General features: G+C 48.8%; 3 protein-coding genes and 3 non-coding genes across 6 annotated transcripts; 1 reads left to right on the plus strand and 5 right to left on the minus strand.

The window, feature by feature from the left end:
• Positions 1-120: 120 nt before the first annotated feature.
• BO94DRAFT_587857 (glutamate--cysteine ligase) lies at positions 121-2,512 on the minus strand (the record flags this gene model as incomplete). Its single annotated transcript, XM_025615859.1, has 7 exons — positions 121-1,122; positions 1,188-1,773; positions 1,828-1,953; positions 2,010-2,152; positions 2,218-2,283; positions 2,358-2,430; positions 2,502-2,512. The coding sequence occupies 7 exons, from the start codon at positions 2,510-2,512 to the stop codon at positions 121-123; spliced, it is 2,007 nt and encodes a 668-aa protein (XP_025465264.1).
• A 610-nt stretch (positions 2,513-3,122) lies between these two features.
• BO94DRAFT_537287 (NADH dehydrogenase [ubiquinone] 1 beta subcomplex subunit 7) lies at positions 3,123-4,101 on the minus strand. The gene is made up of 3 exons (XM_025612233.1): positions 3,984-4,101; positions 3,767-3,891; positions 3,123-3,679 (listed from the first exon to the last, which is right to left on the minus strand). Exons 1-3 carry the CDS (start codon positions 4,033-4,035, stop codon positions 3,575-3,577), a joined length of 282 nt encoding a protein of 93 aa, XP_025465265.1. The 5' UTR covers positions 4,036-4,101; the 3' UTR covers positions 3,123-3,574.
• Positions 4,102-4,465: 364 nt separating this feature from the next.
• BO94DRAFT_558490 (putative APSES transcription factor) lies at positions 4,466-6,722 on the plus strand (the record flags this gene model as incomplete). The annotated part of the gene is made up of 4 exons (XM_025614009.1): positions 4,466-4,513; positions 4,625-4,811; positions 4,871-5,359; positions 5,395-6,722. The coding sequence occupies 4 exons, from the start codon at positions 4,466-4,468 to the stop codon at positions 6,720-6,722; spliced, it is 2,052 nt and encodes a 683-aa protein (XP_025465266.1).
• A 1,390-nt stretch (positions 6,723-8,112) lies between these two features.
• Positions 8,113-8,250, minus strand: BO94DRAFT_t229. The gene has a single exon. It is a non-coding gene; the product is annotated as a tRNA-Asp (tRNA).
• A 1,041-nt stretch (positions 8,251-9,291) lies between these two features.
• BO94DRAFT_t228 lies at positions 9,292-9,378 on the minus strand. Its single transcript has one exon. It is a non-coding gene; the product is annotated as a tRNA-Pro (tRNA).
• A 728-nt stretch (positions 9,379-10,106) lies between these two features.
• BO94DRAFT_t227 lies at positions 10,107-10,242 on the minus strand. Its single transcript has one exon. It is a non-coding gene; the product is annotated as a tRNA-Cys (tRNA).
• Between the last annotated feature and the right edge of the window lie 2,239 nt (positions 10,243-12,481).

A 12,481-nucleotide genomic window follows, 5' to 3' on the forward strand; every position in this document is an offset into this window, starting at 1 on the left:
TGAAATAATAATTCACTTGGCCCAACAAAGGAAGTGTCGCATTTATCTGTACCAGCAAGCTGTAAAGTATATGAAATGCAAACTATCTACATCTATATGCAGCAAATTTCCACAAATCGTCTAGTTCTTCTTGCCCCGGAGGAGTTCCCACCCGATGGTGCCGTGTTTGCCTTCCTTTACAGTCATCTCATCCACAGCCTTCACCAAGTCGTAGCAGATTTCCTCTGAAACAGTGCTGTCGTGCTTATACCCAGGATGCGACGCAACAAACTCACGAATCCATTTGGCTCCAGTCCAAAGTGTACCGTTAGCACGTTTGCGTATTAAGTCAAGATAGCTGGCTAGAGAACAGCGTGTCTCAACGTCCACATTCACACTATTCAAGTAAGATTCAACGAGCGGAATCAATCCAGGGAAAGTCCCATCAGCGGAGCCGTTGATGATATCAGAAATAGTCATGAGATCGTATTCGGACTCCACCGGGTTTAGCGGTGGCGATGGGGGTGGTGTGTTCTGAGCAGATGATGAGTTAGATGAGACATTGCTACCATTTGGTGATTGCTGGTTCTGCCTGCGACGAGCAAAAGGGTCTTTGCGGAAATAGAACTTTTGTTCCAGGACTGCGTCGCGTGCATGCGCCGTCTCCATGTTTTCTGTCGTACGCTGGATTGGGATGTAGAAGTTGAGATCGAAACTCAGAATTGCGCGAGTCACGAGCACGATGAAAATACTAAACGCAGCGTTCTCGAAATCTGTCATCTGAATCTCCATGGATCGGAATTCAACTCGCCAGCCGATGTCATCCTTGTCAGGCGGTGGGGGCTTGAAGCGCATGTGCTGCCAATTGGTTGACTGTAGGTTCTCAAAATGGTCTGCTTTGTTCAAGTCTAGCTCCTCGAGATCTTCCGAAAATATAACCAACGGATCACGGATGAACAGGTGTGCGAAATGTGTCGCTAGAAGATCATCCATACCATCATCGATCAAGCGCTTTTTGATGTCTTCATCAACGATGAGGTCAGGGTCCAAATATTCTTTCCTCAGCCTGGGATCTTGGGAGATATAGGTCGAGTTGGAAGCGTATCTAGATTTTGGTATCCTCCATCTATCGTTTTTCAGGGGCTGTGCCATGTTAACATAGTCCACAAGAGATGTTAACAGCAGAAGGAAAGAGAAGAGGATCTTACGAGTTCACCAAGTTCTTCCCGCGTTCGGTCATCAACGGCCCCGCTAATTTGATTCCAACGGACATCCGTGTCCACAAGGAATCCCTTATAGATGGGGGTAGCGGCTGTCAGGGCCAGAAGAATTGGTCCTAGCGGGCTCAGTTGATCGTACAGCTTTCTTCCTTCTGTCATGTTCTTCGCTTGGAAGGTTATCTGAAGACAGCAGCTGCCCATACCGAACGCCATAGCATCCATGTAAACATGGCCATCCTTGGCTGCGCCATTTCTGACATCATCATCCTCAGGCCAATTGTGGAGATCATAGTCCACAGTCGGATCCTTGAACGGTTCAGGTGTGTTCGTATCCTTGTATATGGGAACGTTCAGCTCAATTTTCCGGCCCCTCCTTGATCTTATATTGGCCGCCAATGTTGGAAACCTAATATGAGGGTTGGCGATTTCGTCAGGAACGAACTGCGATCGAAGCGCAGGACCCGAGGGGGGATAATAGGGCTGAATATAATCATCCTTCGTCCCCAGGCGAGGGAAGGTTGTAAGAGTTATAGGGCTTTCATTCGGTGCCATGTGCGCCTTTGCAACCTCACGTCTGGTATGCGATCATTAGAGATATCCCGATTTGCCCTGAGACTGTGACACTTACCGCCACTTCATATTCGACTCTACTTTAAGTAGATCCTTGAAGTCAATGCCCCAAGGTTTCCCCGGTGTGGCTTCCAACATAAATCGTCCGAACTCAGGGTGAAAATGAGGTGGTTCCTCGCCCTCACTAGAGTTTGTCAGGATGCGCCCTTCTATTTCCTGGAACCACAAGCCAAAACTCACTGTCCCTGGTTCTGAGACTTCGAAGAATTTCCTTCCTTCCATAATGCCTCATCCTTGGCAAGCGATTTGAGAATTTCAGCCTGTGCGAGAGACAGGCGGGCCTTTTTCGTCTCATCATCGACGGCTACGACGAGGTACTCGACCTAATGAAGGACAATGCATTAGTATACATCGGAAACACGCTCAAAATGAGGCCTTGCGGACTTACCTCATCGCCCCAAAGAAGGGCGTTCCGCTCCTTGCCTTTGGCCCTATGCCAATTGGCGAGCAATTGCTATCTCGATCAGCAAAAGACCAGAAGTAGAGTAAATAACGCGGAAGACACGGAGACAAGACTGGAGGCCTTACCTCAATCCCCCATTTGCGAACCTGATCTGCCCTCTTTTTGGCCTCTGGCCAGTCCAGGGCCGTCCCAAGCGCTCTGAAGGAACGGCCAATGTTAGTCTTTGCGCATTAATGGAACCCGGCTTTGACCCAGCACACTCCACCTACAGCAAACCCATCTTGCCAGTGCAGGACAATAAAATTCCAAAAGGTAAATTCTTGTCTTAGGTTTCAATGTTCCAGCAGTCTCCGGGTGAGGCGAGAATTCGGAGATCAGGCCATTCAAAAACCCCGCGGAGATGAGGGGAAACTTCCCGATAATGACCTCCGAACCACGGCAGAACAATCAACGTCAGTGGCACGCAATGTCGCAAGGTCAGGGTACAGCCGACGAAACAGCAATGTCAGACAGACAAGCAGGCACTCAATAAGAGGAAGACGAGTCAGATGCTCCTCTTGTCGACTTTATGCTGAAATTCTGTCGAACCTTGGGGGGTCCCAGGCTCAAGCGCCTATTGGTGACCGGGAAACTTGTCCCTCCATTTCTGGTAGGCGAGCGGGGCAGGGGAAGCAGTGTCGGTGATTGTCAACGCCGCCGATTTCTAAGCAGCGTGGAGGGGATTACGGGATCATGTGATTTTCGCTATCAGTTGCTCCGACGCCGGCCATATGGATGGAGGACGGACAGTTGATGGCATTCTCTCGACAATCCGGAACTGAATGCGCAGACTGAGAGAACACTATCTCTAGTTAGGACTATGCTAGTAGTCGTGCTTGCGTCCAGTCATTGCCCCTAACGAGTAACGATATAGCTGATATGGCCTATGAGCATTTTATGGGGTGCGGTTCCTATTATACAGGGGGGAAAGGGCCGAAATCAATTGTTCGGAGTTTTGCACGAGGGTCTGCCACTCTAATTCTGTCGCAATGGTGGAGTTGGCGGGGCCGAATTCCCTCCTGGACGGAGTTGGGTGTCTTATCCAGGGCCAGGTATTTTGACGATTCTGATACTCTGACCTCGTCATAAAAAGCGCGAGGAAATCAGGTAGGCGATCACCAGATACAGTTGAAGCCGTTGGTTGGCCGGTTGATGTTCCGGTTGTCACCGGTGTGGTGTCGGCAAGCTTAATCGCGAATGAATCCCAACGCCAATGTCGGTGCATGGACAAACAATCTCAGAATATCTATGTACATAACCCGCTACTTTGCCCGTCTCGAATGCCGCGCCGATATGTGTGGTATTAGTTGCTCCGGGCACCACCCTTCGCAGCACGGAGCTCTTCCATCTTAGCAACGCGCTTCTTGAACTCCTCGTACTGGCACTTCTCGTAGCTATGTCTCTCGTCCTATGGGGTAGAAAATAAAATGGTATTAGTTATAAATAGTGTGAAACCAACGAGGTACCCAGTAAGCGATCCGGGTGTGAGACTTACCTCGCACTTCCAGGGAAGGTAGTACTCTTGCTGTCGGCAACGGTTCAATGGGATCAAAAGGTGTGCGCATGAGTCGCGGTACTGAAGGGGAAGGCGGGCATCCGACATTTCCTGGCGGGAAGCAGCTATATACAAAAGTTAGCCTTCAATCATTCAATGCCAACAGTCGTGTCATTGCTGCGGTTCTTATCGGATGCCAATGGCAGCAATTACGTACCGGTGCTATCCGCAAGCCCAACGGCACTCTTCACGGACTCGGCGACAGTCATCTTGGCACGAGGGGATAATGCAATTGGCGGTTGTTCCGAGGATAGGCGACTGGGCAGCGAGGTTTGCAGCTATCCGCAGTCGTCGTTCCTTCCGGACGATAAGTCATGTGATATATATCACGTGTGTGTTGTTCCGTAAAGGGACTAGCGCATTCAATTCCACTTTACGCGGTTCGACTACCCGAGCGCGTCTTGCCAGCCCTGCAATCCGTCGCGTTATGAGGTAGTTGTTGCTGGGCTATCACCGACCCAGCTTGCTTTTAATTCGTGTTCATGGAATGAGCCGAGTCAAAATATCGCTCATAAAACTAATGCCTCGAAACTGTTAAACCCGGATTCGAGTTCTTTTCCGAAGCCGCGACCACACCGCAACATCCTATTGCTGTACGGGAACCCGCTGGATCAGGCCGCCTTGCGGAAGAGGCTCATTATGGCGACTGTGGATTTTTCAAAGGTCTACTCTGCTACTTATAGCAGTGTAAGTGCAACTTTTCTGTGCCCCGTCCGTCACGGCAGGAACCTCGTTGTCGCCTGTTTGCCCAACATCTTCATGCGATGGTGATGACAGCATTCTAACACTGGTTACCAGGTCCCGGTTTACGAGTTCAAGCTTGACGGTGACAGTGTTATGCGAAGACGCTCCGATGACTGGATAAATGCCACACATATTCTGAAAGTAGCCGGCTTTGACAAACCTGCGAGAACTCGCATTCTGGAGCGCGAGGTGCAGAAAGGGGTTCATGAGAAGGTACAAGGTGGCTATGGCAAATACCAAGGTAAGACTATCTTCTTGTCAAATCCTTGCACGGGGTTGACACGCTGCAACTATGTATAGGAACATGGATACCGCTTCCCGAGGGTCGTATGCTCGCCGAACGCAACAACATCATTGACAAGCTAAGGCCGATCTTCGACTACGTGGCTGGAGATCGTAGCCCACCACCGGCCCCAAAACATACCACCGCAGCGTCAAAACCAAGAGCCCAAAAGAATGCAGCAAGTAAGAGGGCCGCAAATGAAGAGGCTGCGAATGCCGTCAAAGCCCAACGAAGTATGGCGCCACCCACCTATACCTACGAGCATTACGAAATGAGTCATGGATTTGATGAGGATGAATCGATCGAACAGGCGACTCTCGAGTCGTCTTCCATGATTGCGGACGAGGAGATGATGGCAATGTCACAAAACGGAACCTACTCCCGGAAGCGCAAGCGTGGGATTAATGAGGCTCCAGCGATGTCGATTACTGAACAGGAACACATACTTTATGGTGATCAACTTTTGGATTATTTCATGACGGTAGGGGATGCTCCGGAAGCCACGCGTGTTCCTCCCCGCAACCACCCGCCAACTTCCAAGTCGATCGTCCCATTGACGACTCGGGCAATACTGCTCTTCATTGGGCATGCGCGATGGGTGACTTGGAGATTGTGAGAGACTTGCTGCGGAGAGGGGCTGATATCAAGGCACTGTCGATCCATGAAGAAACGCCACTCGTGCGAGCTGTGCTGTTCACAAATAACTACGAAAAGAAGACATTTCCGCCACTACTAGAGTTGCTACTGGACACAGTCTCATTCAGAGACTGGTTTGGCGCTACTATATTTCACCACATAGCGGAAACCACTCGGAGCAAGGGGAAATGGAAAAGCTCGCGATATTATTGTGAAGTATTGCTAGAAAAGTTACGCGTTACCTTTTCGGTTGAGGAGGTTGATATGTTGCTGTCCTGCCAGGATTCGAACGGTGATACTGCTGCTTTGGTTGCCGCTCGGAATGGTGCATTTCGTTTAGTTGACCTACTACTTGCTCGATGCCCGCGCTCTGGCGACCTATTGAATAAAAAAGGTGAAACAGCTGCAGGCATCGCCCGACGGGCAGCACCTCATGAGCGCGACGTCCCTCTTCCCCCTTCATCCATCACGATGGGTAACGATCAAATGGATGGCGAAGTCATAGCGCCTGTCACATCTGATCATCAACCAACCACCCTTCCACAAGAATCATCTCCTGCTACCACGACACTACTATCTAAGATAGGTTCTATCATGGCCGAGGCGAACAAGAAGCTTGCCGTAAGTTACGGTGGCTCCAAAGCAAACCAGCTTGGTTCAGATGACGTAACGAATCCGGAGGCATTTTACGCGCAATTGGAATCTGATCGGCAAAAGATTCAGAAACAGGCAGCCGTGTTTGTGGCGAAAGAAGCAGAGGAAGAATCAATCAATACACAACTTGATCGATACGATCAGCTGAGAAGCCGCTATGAATCGCTCCTGGAGCAGATCCAACAGGCCCGACTGAAAGAGAGGCTCGCATCAACACCACTGCCGGACAAAGACGGCGCAACTTCATCCGTTTCTGATCAGGATAGACTGATTCAAACATACCAGATGGCCCGACAGCTATGCTCTGCTCAAAAGGCTCGGTGCGCAGCTGTCAAGGACCTTGTTCAACAAACAGCAGATGCGGGTGTAAGCACCAAATTTGATGTCCATCGCAAGCTGGTAGCACTTGCCACGGGCCTCAAAGAGGAAGAATTGGACCCAATGGCCGCAGAGCTAGCTGAAACATTGGAATTTGACCGGATGAACGGGAAGGCTGCAGGAGCGGAGTCACCGGAGCCAGAGCCTAGGGAATCGGCTACGTTTCCTCTTCCTGGTCCAACAGTATCCGTGGATGCATGATCAGGTAAGGAAAGTTCTTCTGATTATTGATCAGCTGCATCCGCAGTTCCACAATCAGTGGTGAAGCGTCGTCGTTATAGGTTACTTGTAAATTATTGCGGACTGAGCATGATTTTCATCATGGTACTCAAGGTAGCAGACTTCTTTCCTGCTTGTTTCCCATCTCTCAAATGTTCTGGACACTCAGGTCCTTATGATCACTGATGCTTGTTTTCTACTTCTGGCGGCCAATTTGAGATTCCGGCTTGCCAGCAGATACCCTAAATTTTTCGTTGCTATTACATGGACCCACGCTGTTTCCTGTCTAAACCATTTCATTATAGTCCTGTCCCTTCTGAGGCAGATTGACCTAGAGCCTTCGTTTTCGAGGTGATTGGCAGGCATATTTTTGTATCTAGAGCTGACATCTTTGAAGCGTTTTGTCATGTTTCTCGCACACTCTCGGCGCTTTATGTATGTTAAACGTGACACAGAGAAGGCTCGAGCCTGACATCGCTGATTCGGAATACGACGAGATTGAGCGTTCTATCGCTACAGCATCAGGTGTCATACCAATCATCCACGGCCTAGATTGCCAATTGCCCCACGTTCTACGTCACAGGAACGCTTGGAAATGCCAAGCAATGGTTCAGTTGAATAAGGCAGCCTTGGAGCCATTCTTCGACACAAAGATGCCTTCGCATCAGTCCCACGAAGACAAAGCAACACTTCAATAGGTCTTCGTACTCCTGGATCAACTCAACTTTGGACAGGTTAGTAGAATCTCCGATCCACTGCTAAATTCCACAGGTGGGCATCCTTTGGATATGAACGATCTCTATCCAATGTACCCTTCTTAGATTATTTCCAACAGAGTCCGCAAGAGAGCGGCTTGTATTGGCGTGGCCTATATGGACTATCATCTGTGTTGTACCCAATATGAGTACCACCACAGACTATCGAGTACCTGGCAAGTGAGGTTTCGGTAGAATACCCTGTGTTGAAATCCTGGGATCGATAGAGTTGGTCCACAACAAGCGCATCATATTATATCAATCCGCCGATCTTGGGATTTCCCTCTATGTCGAGAAATTGAATATGAGCATGAGACTTCAAGCATATCCTGAATCACAACTTCGGATTGACTGCTTATGGCAGGATGTTTGCTTTCCCAGGGAGATCCCCCGTCAATAATCTATTTTTTTCCCATGAGTCGCTAAATGACTGTGCCCCATGGAAATGGGCTTGTTCTTGCACTGCATATTCTGCATAAAATAATATATAGGTGCAGCCCTCTGTTTGTGATGTGGGCCCGACGAGTCATTCCCCGCAGAAGACAGAGGTAGTATGATATGATGGGCTACATATAAGCAAGACCCGGAAGGAAAATGAAGAACCAAAAAAAAGATAGGGCCCGAACCGCGATTCGAACGCGGGACCTCCTGCATATTCATTTCCCGAAGCAGGAATCATACCTGATTATGAACTGTTAGAACAGAACGGGAAGATTTCGGATGAGCTGTAGAACATACCACTAGACCATCCGGGCAGTGTTGGATGAAGGTACGTTGGCTGTATGGGTACTTAAGGGAGCGGTGGGAGTGGCTGCCAAGAATTGCTACTTTCAATGAACGAAGATTAAAAGACACATACATGGCAAGCTGCAAAGTGGCTGGGTCTTTTGAATCAAACAGGTACTAGTATTGGTAAATTCTGTATGTTTTCTGTGTTCATGAGTTTAGTTTAGAGTGCTGAAGGTAGTACCCTCTCTGACACTACTATCACATTAACTAGCAAAGAGATTCATACACTATGGACAGCCCGAGGAACCGTCAGGGCGCTGATTGAGCGGCTCAGCTGCAGATTATTAGTCCACGCTTTTGCCCAATCATACGAAACGACGCTTACCGCTGGGGTATCTGTGTAATTATCTTGAGGCTGGTAAACGTTAGTGTGGTCGAGCTACAGGCAGAAAGGTTGAAGCAGACTAATTTAATGAGATGGACCGGGAGCTGTAGCAGGCACACCCGAGAGGCGCCTACCTAAACAGGCATCAAATGTTCCGGCTATAGAATGCCAACTCTCCGGGGTTCTCATTGCTTCTGTCATCATCTTCTTCCGTCTAACAATAAATCACGTACTACGGGTTTCTCGTCGTTTCTTCCATCTCTTTAGCTTCTAAACCCTAGACCGCAGCAGGCGCGTTAGGGTGGCCGAAGCGAAGACGTCAGTATTTTGAACGCGGATGATGGAGGTGAGGGTGGTGTTGTCCAAGGTGAGGAGGGCTGGATGTACTAGAGGCCGCGGGGCTCTACAGCAAGAGTGATCACTAGATGGAATCTCGAACTGTGTGCCCTTCAGGTTCGGTACTGTTGCTGGATCAACTACTCCGTACATACTTAGTAGTAGTAGTAGTCCTAGTAGATACTACGGAGAATATAACAAGGGTGGAAAACACAAATCCCGGGCAAGAACCTGTAGGTAGATAGATAGATAGATATGGTGTAAAGAAAAGCCCCACGTATATATATATGGGCATGTCGGTGGGATCTAAAAAGGTGGAGCAAAAAGAGAAGAAAAAAAAGAAGAGGGCCCGAACCGCGATTCGAACGCGGGGCCTCTCGCAGTTGAGATTTGGGTTCCCAAAGCGAGAATCATACCACTAGACCATCCGGGCTTCTTGTTGAGGAAGGTACGATGGTTGCAGTATCTATACCCAGGTAGGAATACAGAACATTCCACAAGAAGATCATCTACTCCGCAGCGACCTGCGGATAATTGTATTAGATAACAGGTGGTTACGTATAAAGTCTGATGATTGGCTATTCCACATCTCAAGCGATATAAAGGACAAGAAAGGGAGAGAAGCTCAGAAGCTTGGGACACAATGCATGAGGTGGGGCGCAGACTGGGGGTAGAAGGAGATCGAGCAGTGAGAAGACCGGGGGAACGAAGTGACGAACGGAAGTGCGGGAGAGGTGACCCTGGAGGACGATATGCACAAAGGCATTATTACACCCTGGGTCTCGTGATATTTTTGGGGGATGAGAAACCTGGACATATCTTGGTATTCATAGAAGATATAAATAAAATTTTTACTTGCGCCACTCAGAATTGTACAAGGCATGAATAATGAATGGATCGCGCAAAAAGATCCAATCAAGCCAATAAGATGCAAAAAAGATAGGTGGGCCCGAACCGCGATTCGAACGCGGGACCTCCTGCAGTTTCATATCCCGAAGCAGGAATCATACCTGATTTCCGCTGTTAGAACGGCAAACGTGAAGAATACTTATATGGAAGAACTCACCACTAGACCATCCGGGCAACTGTTGTGGAGACCACTGCAAAGTAGGCTTCATACACTAAATGCTACTAGCCCATGGATAAGTAAAAATTTAAGTGGGCCCGAACCGCGATTCGAACGCGGGGCCTCCTGCATGCTCGTATCCCGAAGCAGGAATCATACCTGATGTGAACTGTTAGAGCAGACCACGGGATTATTGCATTGCAGAACAACTTACCACTAGACCATCCGGGCAATTGTTATGTAATCCGTCCTGCAAGCCAGTCAAGGTTGCGAGAATTTCTTTTCGCGTATATGCACGAAGGAATGTTGGATGTCTTGAAGCCAATACAAGTGTACCGTCGGATGGTTCAAGTGATGCTCGCTAAAATGAAAACAAGCTACTAGCAGGATGTTGACTGAGACACCCACTGAGAGCTTCCAAGGATAAGAACTACTTCAACAATGGAATGAATGATCTGGACAAACGGATTTGCAGGCCGAGGCCAACATGGTGGCGCTGGCAACGCCTTAACCGAGTGGCGTTGACTGATACGCAGCCCGACCAGTAGCCCACCACTCACTGCTGCCGGGCTGAGTAATGTGGGATATGAGGCCAAGAGATTTTTCCATGTGCGCCTTCACGGCAGAGGGCTGTTACAATAGGGGACCACGGTGAAATGTATGGAAGGGATGCGCAGGGAGCAGGGGATCTCTACAGCAGTACCCGGGGATTATCACATGGCTCCAATTATGTGGAGTTCGGGACATGATTGTCCTCTGATTGGTATCATAGTGGCTGGGGTGTATATATATATATATATATATATATATATATCAAGAGTTGACCTACACGCAGCCGGCTTTTTATGGAATTTTTATAGATTGGTTGTCGTGATACATCAATGCACTCGAGGGTTGGGACGGGCCTGGGGATGGACAGCCTTTCTTTATATATAACGGTGTTATTCTACATATGGAGTAACGACAGGCGTCGGCGATGAACGGCCCTCCATACATCAACGATACGGGCCAGCCGCTGCCAGTCTCCGGACGGGGATCAGGAAGTTTGGGCATCTTCTTGGATAGGCTAAATTGCTATTATTGGCCACACGGGCGATTGTAGGGAATAATCATATTGTTCCGATGGGTGTATTATGCCCCGCCGTGTTTCCCACGTTTGTTACTCCTGGGAGGATGGGAGGAGACATGCCTTGGTTAGCAGGCATTATTAACAGACATATTTTCTAGGTCTAGCTCAGCTATCTGATTATAGCTTTTGTCCATAAAGGGGAGCTGCATGGAGTGGATGAATTGAGTATTTTTTATTAAATATATTATATGGAGCTTATCTATATTATTTACCAGCGCTATGACTAGTACTGGCAGCTAGTTCCAGAGAAAATGAGATGGGCTAGAAGGATCTCAACCCTTCTGCCAGGTCTCAACTAGGGACATTGTCAATACGGAATTCTTTTACAACCCGCCCTGTTGGTTTTATATCAGTTGTCTGTAATTACCTGGCTTGACCGCGTGTCAAGTTCTGTTACAAGAATACGCTACCACCTTGAAGGCTAGTATAAGATATATATAACTTCAGCGTATCTACCAAGTTTTATATTCGAAGAAACACGGCCGGACCGACCATCTAACTACATACGATCTGGTGAATGTCGTAGCTATTAACCACTCTACCCCCCCACCCCCCCAACCACCCGCCGCCGTAGGTAGATCGTGTGACCTCAGATCGTCGATGTTCACATGCGTCAAGAGAAGTGGTCCGGGTGCCTGTAGATCTGGGATCCGTAGGTATCCATATAGCGGTGTATGCGCATGGTATTCCCGCTGAAATACATGGTCATGACATGGAAGGTTGCGGACTTTGCAAAAGTAATTGCTCCTTAACGGCCAGGGCTCGAATAGTGATCTACTCACAATTACCTCTATATTGACTAGCTCTCCCAGTAGCTCTGAGTTTACTGCGCTCGGGATCCTGAAACCATCCAACATATCTTCTGTTCCGCTGGATTAACTAGCTGGACCATACCATATTACCATGACATATTGCAATATATTTCTGCGAGGAAGGATGCCTGCTACGATTAGTTGACTAGACTACCAGCAGGCGTCGAGCAATCACGGCCCAGCGGAAGGAAGGACAAGGCCCATCCAGTCTCCCGATCCTGGCAGATCCACGGAACATGACCGACAAACCGGTTCTCTTGGATCGCTTGAGTTCCCCAACGGCACACAGACCTTTAGCAACGTCACCAATGATCTGCGTGTAAAATGAGCTGACTGGTGATCGGACGTGCAGGGCCATCTCTGTCCTCGAGTTTTCGTTTGACTCTGGCAGTAGCGCACGCGGGGCGGGACCACCCGTCCCACACATGGAGACGAGATTTTCAAGGGGCTATCTACATGAAGGTAAACTCGGGAGCCTGCGGGAGTTTGAGCGTTCGGTGAGGGATGAGGATAGAGTTGGAGGGCGAGA

The sequence above is a fragment of the Aspergillus sclerotioniger genome (assembly GCF_003184525.1).
Source record: "Aspergillus sclerotioniger CBS 115572 chromosome Unknown BO94scaffold_22, whole genome shotgun sequence".
NCBI classification, from domain to species: domain Eukaryota; kingdom Fungi; phylum Ascomycota; class Eurotiomycetes; order Eurotiales; family Aspergillaceae; genus Aspergillus; species Aspergillus sclerotioniger.